The 12431-nt window shown below is 36.2% G+C and overlaps 1 protein-coding gene across 1 annotated transcript; it reads right to left on the reverse strand.

The window, feature by feature from the left end:
• Positions 1-5141: 5141 nt before the first annotated feature.
• LOC103027177 (ubiquinol-cytochrome-c reductase complex assembly factor 3) lies at positions 5142-6678 on the reverse strand. The gene is made up of 2 exons (XM_007242409.4): positions 6477-6678; positions 5142-5691 (listed from the first exon to the last, which is right to left on the reverse strand). The coding sequence occupies exons 1-2, from the start codon at positions 6591-6593 to the stop codon at positions 5563-5565; spliced, it is 246 nt and encodes an 81-aa protein (XP_007242471.1). The 5' UTR covers positions 6594-6678; the 3' UTR covers positions 5142-5562.
• Positions 6679-12431: the final 5753 nt, after the last annotated feature.

Genomic DNA, 12431 nt, shown 5'->3' on the forward strand with positions numbered 1-12431 from the left:
TTTACTTGAATATATACCTAAAAATAGTAAAACCAGAAGAACTGATCATTTTAAAGTATACACACTGCGCTTGTGAACAGAAAACAAGACACCCAAGAAATGATTTCTCACTATAAGATGGACAGAGTAAATTTAAACATGAATTCTGGCAGGTATGAATTCAGTACACTCCTCCAAATCAAAAACATTCTAAGAATATTAATTTATTTATTTTTAAATTTGTCACATTATGTTCTACACAAGCACATGGACTGCATCCGGACCATAGTTAATAATGATACCTTTATCTTTTCCTTCTTTCAATGCAGAAGCCCTCCTGAACATGCTGAACTCTCTCACTCTTACTTCTCTCACTCGTACTTAAGAGGTCTGAACTCAAATTCCCAATTTCACATATTTCTATCTACCTATTTAATATAAAGATTTAGTACAACCTTTCTGTCAAAGTCATTCCAACTTTCTATGTATAGAATAACTCACTTCACTGCCTGGGATTCACAGATGAACTTCTTTAACAGCAAGATAGCCATTCAAATTATGACTTCATGACTTTACTGTTTCTTTCATGGTCCTTAAAATTACACTTCCTTCAGGTTTCCTTGCTTTGTTTTGTGGCTTTTCCCACCGGATCGGTGATGACTACCAGACCCCACGCAGCCAAACCTGTAATTGAAAACAGCAGCAGTCATTAAATCATATTCAGCAGCAGATACTGATTAACAGAACCTTATAAAGATGTTGTTCTGACCTGAAGCAAAGACAATTTGAGCCACTGTGCCCATTGATGTTGGGCCACCCTGTCGTAGTGTCCTGCGAGCTGCCTGGTACACAAATGCTGCAGAGAATAGCAGAGCAGAACCAGAGATGACCCGACAGCTCCAACAGCTCTTAAACAGAGTGGGAGGTGAGGGCATTTGAGCAGGTGGAGGTGGAGATGCTGACATTGAGGGGCTGTAATTGCTCACTGCTCTCAGTTCAGTTCCTCTTGATGGCTTTCTCACTCAGTGATTCTGATAAACTGGCCTCTCCTTAAATACAACAAACACAAATTAGTTACCATAGTGGCAAGCAAACGTTCTGTGCTCTTCTGGTCAAAATTACTGTTAGTATGAATAGTTAAACAAATTGAGGGTACATATCAACAGTATCAATGTAATATATTGGTTTTGTACTTTGGAGTGAAAAAAGGAAAGGAGTACCTGGCAAAAGTATGGGAACCCTAGGAGATCTGAGCACTCAGATAGACCTTAAGATCTCAGAACTTAAAGGAGCAATTCCAGTGTGAAATGGACTTAGGGTGTAGTTAAACATGATTACGAGTACAAACTTCAGTAGAATAGCCAACCTCTGTTCACCCTCAGCCCTTTTAGCTTATGCTCCCAACAGGCTTACAATGCTAGCGATAGGGGCATAGCATTGCCCATGCAAAGAAATAGCTATTTTTACACCATTAACAAGCTCAAAGTGGCTCCAATGTTTATTGGTAGAATTCCACGAAAATGCAGGAATTCAAGCTGTTGATTAAACTAGCTCCATAACATTTACACACTGCAATAATTTTGCAATCTATACCCCTATCCTACCTGTTGTTTGTGCTTGTCAGTATATTCCGTTTTAAATTAAGTTTTAATTTCAAGAGAACTACCTGAAGGTACTGTGTTTTAAATTACAGGGCCCTTCCTCATAATTGCCCTCAGCAATTTGTTTGAATGGGCAATAATATGCCCCTATTACTAATATTACAAAAGTATTGTATTTTGGAATGCTGGGATAAAATGGAGGTGGGCTATTCGAACAAAGTATTTACTCGTTATCATGTTTCACTACACCTCAACTCCATTTCACACCGAAGAAGTCCTATATTTAGCCTGTTAGGGTTATGACTTGTTCACAATCATTGTTAGGAAAGGTCAGGGGATGCAAATTTATATATATATATATATATATATATATATATATATATATATATATATATATATATATATATATATATATATATATATATAAAATGTAAGTACTCTAACCTTGTCTAAAAAAAAAAAAAAACAGCAGTCATGGGTTTTTCTAAGCTTCTGCACATGGTTGAGGCCCACAGAGTAGGAGATGGCTTTAAGTTTTCGGTTTGCAATTTTTTTTTGCCTTGAAATGTAATGAATAAATGGCACTTAACAGGAACAGTGGAGGTCAAAATAAGGACTACAAGAGCAAGAACATTTCCAAAAACATTTAAAGCTGATTTCTTAAAAGGCAAATTAGAACCCCAGCCTCACTGCAAAAGACCTTCAGGGGGATTTTCCAGACTCCAGAGTTTTGGACCATTGCTCTACTGTTAGGGGCCACAACACACGTGACAATTTTTATTTTGAAATGTAAAAGAAAAATAAAACAAAAAGAAACATAAAAACGGCTTAAAATACAACGTGAACTGTATGCCTTTTGGACATTATTTCATCTTCAACTTGCTTAACTGTTCACAGTAACAGTCATTTTAACTAGGGGTGCTCAAACGTTTGTGCCCAGACGAGGCTGAAGTTAGCTTCTTATTCGCCAGTGTCATATTCAGATTTTCGTTCCACCTTAAAAGCTGGCTGAACATACATGCTGCCGCCTGTAGATGGCGCATTTTAACAGTGAGAAAAAGGATGTAAGCAAAGCGCTGTGCAAACGCTCTTGACAAAGGGGAGAACACAAAGCGAGGGACAGAGTTTAATTCTGAGTGAAATATAATGTAAATAAAATTATATGATATGAATTAAAACGTTATTGCTTTTACTTTTGGCCTAATTCCCAGGCCATTATATCTTCAGTCTTAAGTCGTCTCGAAAACTATCACACCTAATACACACAAAGACTGTCAAAATCCTGAAGAAGGACAAATATTACTGTGGATTTTTTCCACAATAACCCTGTGAACATATAGCATGTAATATAACTAATGGTGAAATAGCACTTTTCGCCTTATTCCCAGACCATTCTCCCTTCAGTCTTAAGTTGTCTCACAAAAAATACTGTCAAGTCTAATACCCAATAGGAGAACTTGTATCTAAGAGGAGAAATCGCCCTTGGAGCTAAGACACTTTAAAAACTTTTGTTCCTTAATAAAAATAGATAAATGAATGCATTTTACTGTATTCATTTTTTGTATTTTATTTTATATTATATTATTTAACAAATTTCGGTTCCACGAAAGAGGCTAGACTTAATCCTCGTCCAGTTACTATAGCAACATATACGTTTGTCCAAACATCTGTCCCAGGCTAGAGTTGACGCTTAGCTTAGCTGCAACGCTTATCATATAAGCTTAGCATATCATATAATATTTGTATACATTTAATTGAGTATTGTACTGTATTGGAAATGTGTCTGCACATTGCAATTTATTTTGGTCAATCTTAACAAATTCAGGCCAGTGTAAAATGAAATCCAGTATTTAATCGCAGTTATTTTCCACAAAGATTTATTTGCATAAACTCTATATCACAAAAACGAATTTATTAGTATTAATGATGCCCAGGTACATTAGATGAAGTTACATTGAAATATATCTATAATTCCATAATTATATCAATTCGGGATCATATTTGTTCAATATAAATATTATAAATGTTTGGTTAATTTAATGATGCAAAAAGTGAATGGATATAGACAACTACCCTACCAATATTTACATACAGGTGATATAAATTACCAAAAAATGTAGGCTTATGGCAGCCAACATTGAAGGCTGTAGGCAGTGATTGACATCACCACCAGTAGCAGAAACAACTGTTTTCTTTCTGGCTGCTAAAATATTTCATGCAGTTAATTTATATCATAATACGCACTAAAATATGTAATTTAACATTTCCCTGCACATTAGACTAACCAATTGGAATTGCACTTACCATTCTGGTATATTTTTATATTTAACCTTGACCTGCTGCCATGTTGCTTCTAAATCAGGACATAATTATCAATTTTCTTATTCATCAAATTTACTATAACATTTTGGAATGCCAATGAATGGATTAAATATGCTTACGCATTTAATCAGTCTGCAAATTTCACAATTAATTTTTAGAACACAAGAAATGTTTCCTTTCCTTATAATTATGTCTTTATATTCACCAAATAGACGTATAAGTAACTCCTGTTCAGCAGGAGAGAAAAAAACAGCGCATTTCTTCACCTCTTTAAACATTTTTCTCGGCTTTTTAGGGCTCGATTACTGAGGCTATGTAAATACCGTGTACACACGCGTGAGCCTTGATTACAAAAGCCTGGCTTGAATTAGTGGGAACAGGTTGAGTCTAAATGGCGTTAGTGGAACGGAACTAGCTGGAAGTGAACTTGGCTCAAGCGAGTATTACTCAAATAAGCGCCGCTTTTTTAAGCTCGCTTCGTAAAACAGCCCCCAGGTTTTTGACAGTCTTATGTATTGTGTATTAGAGACAACTTAAGACTGAGGAGATAATGGCCTGGGAATTAGGCCAAAAGTGAGAGCAATAACGTTTTAATTCATATCATCTAATTTGATTTGCATTATATTCCACTCATAATAAACTCTGTCCCTCGCTTTGTGTTCTGCCCTTTATTCAAAGCGTTTGCACAGCGCTTTGCTTACATGCTGTCGCTACAGGCGGCCGCTTGTATGTTCAGCCAGCATTTAAGGTGGAACGGAAATCTGAATAAGAATAAGTTCAACGTCGTTGTGCCCAGTACACTGCATGTCATGCAGATAGTGCCTCCGTTGTATTTTGCATCTAAACTACAGACAGCAAACCTCCAACCCCTAAGAAGCAGAATTGGTGTGAAAATAGTGTATTTAAGTAAAATCAGGCCTAAATATCTGTAACGTTAAATCAGTTTGTTGAGTTTAGAAGAAAAAGTATTAACCTTCTTTCTCACCGCGCTTAAGTTCTGCAGAATCCGGAACCTTTTTTCTGACGGAGGATTGTTTATTATATCATAATTAACATTAACTCCGATTTCTGTTTATATTTGAAGTGGATTTGTCTCGCTTTTCTAAAAGTCACGTTGACCTCAAGCCACAGGAACTGTTTTTCTCCGTCGCGCGCAGAGGACGCCAGCACTGCGCACAATTTGCGCAGAGAGAATCAGCACTCAGCACAGTTTGTATAATAATAATTGAGTACAATAAATCCGATAAACACTTTATTTATCCAAATAAATAAACACCCTTAACTTACCTGAATTACTTTAACGACTTACGCTTAGCTTTATAAATGCTTGTTAAAATATACATTAATACATGTACTTGTGAAGTTTATAAAACAGTAATGGATTTACTTGATGATGTTGTTTAATATATAATGTACAGGCTTCACCAACATTCCATTCAACAGTCATAAATACAAGCATTTCATACAATGGGTGATTTAATTACATTATATTTACATCCATTTTACTTTACAGATATTTTAACAAGTCTAGCATCATAGTTCTTTTCCAGACTGAATATGAGCAGAACGTGAAATCTTAGGATCAACTGATGTCCATAAGCTCTTCTGCACATTAAGGCTCCTCAGAGGTGAATCTCTTGTATTAGGGGAAAAACTCTCTTTACTTCTGGCTCCTGTAACCTCGAGCAAGGTTGTCGTTGGTGTCTGCAGCATCCTTCAGGACCTGCATCATTAGAGCATTCCTGTTCCTGCTCTCCTCCATCCGCGCCGGATTGGACTCGGGTAGTTGCTTTTAGAGAGAAACATGGTAAAGAATAGTTCAATTAGAAACTAAATTAAATATAGGTTGATGATTCATTTAGCTTAAACAACAGCACTGAATAACCTTTAGAGTTGGAAGTCGTCTCAGCATGAATTATAATATTATAATAAGTTCTTCTGCTTGTCGACATACGTGTTGATCAGCATATCAATGCTCAAACCCCTATTACCTGATCTTGTACAGGTGTGGTGCATGGTGCAGATTGAGCATATCAATCAGTCTGGTTTATACTGGTCTCAAGTCATTTGACAAATAAATGTATTCAAAATGCATGTATGTATGAGTGTGTATATATATATATATATATATATATATATATATATATATATATATATATATATATATATATATATATATTCAGGTCTGTACTGGTGTAAACTGGTATGGTGCTGGAAGGCACTTTTAAAAATGCTGTTGTACATTTGGTATATTGTTTATCTGCAAGTAATTATCAAGCTTTTGATGATCAGGTGTGTTGGAGCAGGGAGCATGACAGTGACTTATGTGCATTAGATTCTGGGGCTGAAGGAGGCATGTAGGACTGGGACTGGGATGATGTGGAAATGTTGTAAATTATAGCTAAAATAACTTATATGATATTTGAAATGCAAGGTAATTACAGCTTGATTAAGGAGAAAGATGGCTTATAGTTGGAACTCTCCATTCCACCTTAAGAAGGGCAGACCTATTTAAGGCGGAACAGAGAGTACGACCAGGACTTTAACAACTACAAGAGCATTACATTTTATTACCTTCAGTATTTCTTTTTTTCGCTCCTCTCCAGGGGCGACGGCCTTCCACATCCCCAGCCCAGAGCACACTGCCGCAATCGCCGCTATACTGGTCAGAATTGTCCTCATGGCGCTCATGGTGAACACTGTGTTTACACCATTAACATCAGCGATGCTTTTTCCCCCCGTTTCCCGGTGTTACGGTGAATTCAGTTCCCCCTGTTCCCCCTTCACTGCGCATGTCGAGATCATGACGTAGCGCAGAGCAGCTCAGATAGGCTCAATTTGTTCGCGTTTGCGCTCGTTTTTTTCTGTTTCTTCGGGTCGGCGACTTTTTACTTCTGTTGTAAAACAGTGTCCACGTAATTCCGTACTTTAAAGTATAAAAAAGAGTAGTCAGAATAGGTTTAAAGGCTTATTTAAAACATACAACGAGTAGATTTTGCTCCGTTTCCGCTCCGTGCAATAGACTTGATTTCAGCTGATCTAGTGGATTTAGCCGTACTGTTTATATAAAGCTACTTTATTCTGTTCACACTCCAGTAAGTATAGTTTATTGGGATTCTCTAGTCTCAACAACTCACTAAATTGGGTAAATACATGTGTAATGTTTTAAATAGTTATTGCTGCTATAAATAAACTACATTACATGGCACAGCAGTTAGTCTGTTTTATGTGAACTTTGCTACTAAAATTACACCTTGAAAAATCCCCCCCCCCTCCTCGTGCATGTACTTCTTACTTGTGCAGCACTAATGTGGCTTATTTTATAGTTTTTATACATACAGTTGTTTACAGCAGAATACTCATAGAACAGAGTTAAACTGTAGTGAATTTAAAGTACAGTAATGATGCTGATAAACTATATCAAGACTACCATTTCACTCATTAACTTTAACAGTATCTGCACCACTTTTACACTGAAAACACAGGGAGAACATATTTAACCTAGTCTAGGAAAAGTGGTTCCCCTATAGTTGAATAAAGCTGGAGTGGATTTAAGGTACAGTAATGATGCTGATAAACTATGTCTAGACTACCTTTTCACTCAGTAACTTAAGCTGTAATAACTTGATGTTTTATTTTATGCTAACTTAAGTTTTCATTCCCCATTAGTTAAAATAATTGAGCAAACAGACTGCCTTAAAAAGGTTAAACTCAATTTATCCGGCCTTACAGTAAAACAAAAATAAAAAAGTTGGTAACGCTTTATAATACAGCCCGCGTTTTAGAGGGTAAGTACCCATTACTTACGGTGTAAGTTCTCTGTATGTACCCTTTACTTACGGTGTAAGTTCTCTGTATGAACCAGGGTACATTCAACATACTTACCGGGTCCTACAGGTACTTAACTGTAAGTATAAATAAAGAACACAGAAAGAACCAGGAACAAGAGAGTAACAACTGGGTAACTTTCTGACACTTACCGTGTACTTTACCAAAACATATGGTATAACGTTTCTGTATTTATCAGTTTATTTAAAATACTTATGGGGTTCTCCTAGTACTTAAATGTAGGTACAAATTAATTACCAGGAACAACAGTATAAAAAACTGGATATGTCATTGCCTGCACTTTCCCTAAATTTCTGGTGCAATATTAATGTATGTATATACATGTGTGTCTTATTTAAACATTTTGTTCATGATAGTTATAAAGGTTTCATTCCAGTCATACCCAAGGGACTTATCATTCTAATATATTTTATTAGTTTGAATAAAAAGATAATGCTGAGATTTCAAAGGACATTTATTTGTTAATACACAGAAAACACAAGGTTTTATTTTAATGGATAATGGTGGATAGGTTTCCATCTTCAGTCCTTTTCTGCTCGACTCTTCTCACCGTTGTTGCCTTTGTCTTGCTCCTGGAGTCCTGGTGCACACCTTGTCCTGTAAAGCTGCTTTTTATAACCCCTGTTCTAAAAAGAACTTTAAACCCACACTTCACCGAGTTCTACTGTTCTTACTCTGAAAGTATGCAGTACTTACTCTGTAAGTACTCAGAAACAACAGAGAGCGGGCTGTATTATGTAGTGTGCAGTGTTCTGCTGTTCTTACTCTGTAAGTACCCAGTAAGTACTCAGAAACAACAGAGAGCGGGCTGTATTATGTAGTGTGCAGTGTTCTGCAGTTCTTACTCTGTAAGTACCCAGTAAGTACTCAGAAACAACAGAGAGCGGGCTGTATTATGTAGTGTGCAGTGTTCTGCAGTTCTTACTCTGTAAGTACCCAGTAAGTACTCAGAAACAACAGAGAGCGGGCTGTATTATGTAGTGTGCAGTGTTCTGCAGTTCTTACTCTGTAAGTACATACCACTGAGACCAATTTTTTGTTAAATCTTAATAAAAGCAAAAACAATCTGTACAACAATACATAACATTAAACTTATTTATTTATTTATTTACAATCATCATTGATTATATGTTTCTTTTAGGTAAAATGTTATATTTTTTGTTCTTCTTGATCTTCTTCTTCTTGTGCTTTTCCTTTTTTTCGTCTATCAGAAAGCAGGATGCGGAATCTTCTCCATCCTCTCCATCCTGCTTTTGTCCATAAGAAAAAAAAATGAATAAGTTTACTTTTTAGATGCAATTATATGTATCATTAATTTCAAAGCATGTCACACAAGTTTTTAGCCTTTAGCAAATACTCATTGTGCATTTATAAAGTATATATATATATATATATATATATATATATATATATATATATAAACATACAGTTGGAAGTTTACATACACTCATGGACACAAATGTCATGGAAATGTTTGCAAATACAGATTTACACATGAGTGATCACAAAAATTATGCAAGATAGTTTTGTCACTGGATCAGAAATAATTTAATTAATCAACTGGCCAATAGGAAAGTTATAATAGCATCATGCTTTTTGGCAGTTTTTTTTGGCAATAGATACATTAAAAAAGGTAAAGGGAAAATGAAGAGAGTGGGAAAGCTCAGAATTCTGCGGCTGAACCTAAAACTATCAGCTACACTGCTGGAATAAGCAAGGCAACTTTTTAACACTCTGGCCTCAAACATACAGGAAACGTGTATTGTGCTTAAAAGTTGTATCTGTGCAAGGAAACCAACAAATTTAGCGACATCTACTACTTCAGCCAAGAATGATCAAAACTACAACCACACAGACACACGCAAAGGCAATGTGTTGACACGTCTCAGAGGTATAAACTTATATATGTATATACTACGTCTTGTCTCTTGAACCCAATATTGTGAGATGAGTATCTCGTCACACCTTTTGTGAGCAGTGAACACTGCACATACACATTCAGTGTGAAACAGCTTAGCATGGAGCAGCAGCAAAGATGCATTAGTTAACAGCTGTAGTAATTATCTGGCTAATATATCAGATTAATCTGACCACAAACAAACTGCTCCAGACCACAGGGCACCTAAAGAGGACTTGTGATTAGGAAGGTGTTGATAATGTTATGCTTGATCTGTGTATTTCTGCAACTGAAAGTGAGAGAGAATTTAAACGATTTAAACAATAATTTACACATGCACACGGAGACACACACACACCTGAAGGACCTGCAGCCATGTCAGGAACAGATGTTAATTTGTCCACATGTTCCTTCAAAACTGTGCATTCATCATGTAGGAATTTGATTTCCACCTTTAGCTTTGCCACCTCAACTAAAAACAAAAACAAAAGAAAGTACAACATGTTAAGAGTGTAAAACCTTGTGCTGCTTGAGAAAATGTTTTAGGCTAATGGATTAATAAAAGAGTCACACCCCTAATGTATGTATCAAGTTTGCTTTAGTTTAATAAATGGTTTCATTTATAATTACATATAAATTATACAGATGCAGTTAGTCACATTTAAGGGGGAGGGGGGATCACTGTTTGTAAAATGCCTGGATGATGGGGCAAAAATATATACAGTGCCTCAAATAGGGCAGTGCAACAAGATGATATGTTTCATTATGACAATAAAAAAATGTCTATTGTTTAGTATTAAGGTCTATCATCTATATCGTTGCAAAATACAACTTATTTTTTTGTTGCCTGGGTGATGCACCAAGGCTAATAGGATAGAAATGGGATAATAGGACAGCCCTACATCAGGATAGAAATGTTTGATCAAATTGCAAGGCCCTACCTCCGAGTACTATTCAACCCCCTACAGATTTTGCAAGTTAAACAGTCACAATTAACATATAATCGTGAAATATGGCCTATACGTGGCCCTGGACATGTTAAATACACTGTAGCAAAAAAATTATTCTCTGTTAAATTCATTTTGAAACATTTTGAAAAGTTAAAAATGGTCAATTATTATCCAACAATTCAAACCACCAGAATTCTGTGTGGTTCCCTCAAGTTTTAAAATGTATTTGAGCTATTACAAACAATGAGCTTCACATGCTTGGATTAATTTTTTTTCTGACTACAAAAGCCCCTCCCTAAACAAAAGAACAGCACTCATACATGGTAAGCATGGAAAACACTTGTCACAGATAAAACCCTGGAGGGTCACAAGGCTGGCAAGGGCTATAAAACCCTTTCAATGAGTGTGTCTGTGTGGCAGCGTGTTTCCAGTCGCTCATGTGCTCAGAGCTAAACCACACAAAGAGGGGGTGGGGGCGCTTTCTTCCTATATCCTGATTGGTTCAGTCCACTGTCTATATTGAAGATGGGCCAATGGGCCGCCTCCTCTACATTGTGGGCCGGTCTCTTAGAAAAAAGGAAGAAAAAAATCAGCATCGGCCCCTGAGGCTTGTCGGCCCACCGGGCATTTGCCCAGTATGCCAGATTACCAGTCCAGCCCTGACCTTATGGTATTTGCTCCTTGTTGGGAAAGGGGTGCAGCCAGTATACCCGATTTATTTATTTATTTATTTATTTATTTAATAATTAATTTTTGTAAGTTGATTATTGAACACTTGCCCTCTCTCCTCTTTTATGTGGGCCCATTTGTTTAGATTTTAGGAAGTGTTAATTAAAGTAGTAATTTTATCTTGGACTAAAGGGCAAGTTTTTTTCCCCTTGGCTGCTACTCTTAAGGGCTACAAAAGCGCAAAAATGGAAGCACAACTGAGAAAAATACTGAAAGCACAAACAGACAGAAGCACAACTGAGCAAAAAAAATACTGATAGCGCAAATATTTTTCTTATAGAGGTAAAACCCACAATGGGATACCTATTAAACTCTCTGTTTACAAACTTGATTTTAAAATTCTTGATAACAATAATAGTCCTCTCATTTTCAAATTAAAATTTTGTTGTTATGGATTATTCTTTTGCTTCTCAAAACTTTTGACCCTATTTTGAAGCCATAGGAATGTTTCGCCCACGGAATGGGCGTGGCCTAACTCTGTTCATTATATTCATTTAAAGGTTTCTTTACAAAAAGGGAATATAAGGGGAAAAGGCAGCTAAATCCCTTATCACTGATTATAACCTGCAAACAAATCTAGTGTGACCTAACTCACATTTAAACAAAGGCAAGTTTAAATCTGCTCGCGCTGCCGCGGGTGAGGGTTGTTCGCGCTGGTGAGTGTTGTTCGAGTTTTTAAAACGCGCTGCTTTACAGTTTTTAATGTTAAAAAAAACAGCTCTACACTTTTTTTTTTAAACAACTGTTATAGATTTTACAATAAAAAATATATATAAAGTGACCAAAACAATCCCAGATATTTACAAACCCACAATTTTTAAACGAGTTTTAAGCGAGTTTAGACCATGACTGCAAAGTTATCTGTCACATAAGTCACAAACATCCCTTAACACAGGTGTAGCAAAACATCTGTTATCTTATAAATAAAGGAACTTGTATCCCTGCTTCTGAGCAGTATTTATACCGGTCACTTCTCTCCCCTACAATATACCATTCCTCATTTTTAGAGAAACGATACATGGCAAATTACTAAAATACTGACTGTAAATTTGGCAAATCTTAAACCAGCTGCCTGCAGGCTGCTAAGTATAAATATTAAATTGA

This window comes from Astyanax mexicanus, chromosome 20 (genome assembly GCF_023375975.1).
Source record: "Astyanax mexicanus isolate ESR-SI-001 chromosome 20, AstMex3_surface, whole genome shotgun sequence".
Classification (NCBI taxonomy): Eukaryota; Metazoa; Chordata; class Actinopteri; order Characiformes; family Acestrorhamphidae; genus Astyanax; species Astyanax mexicanus.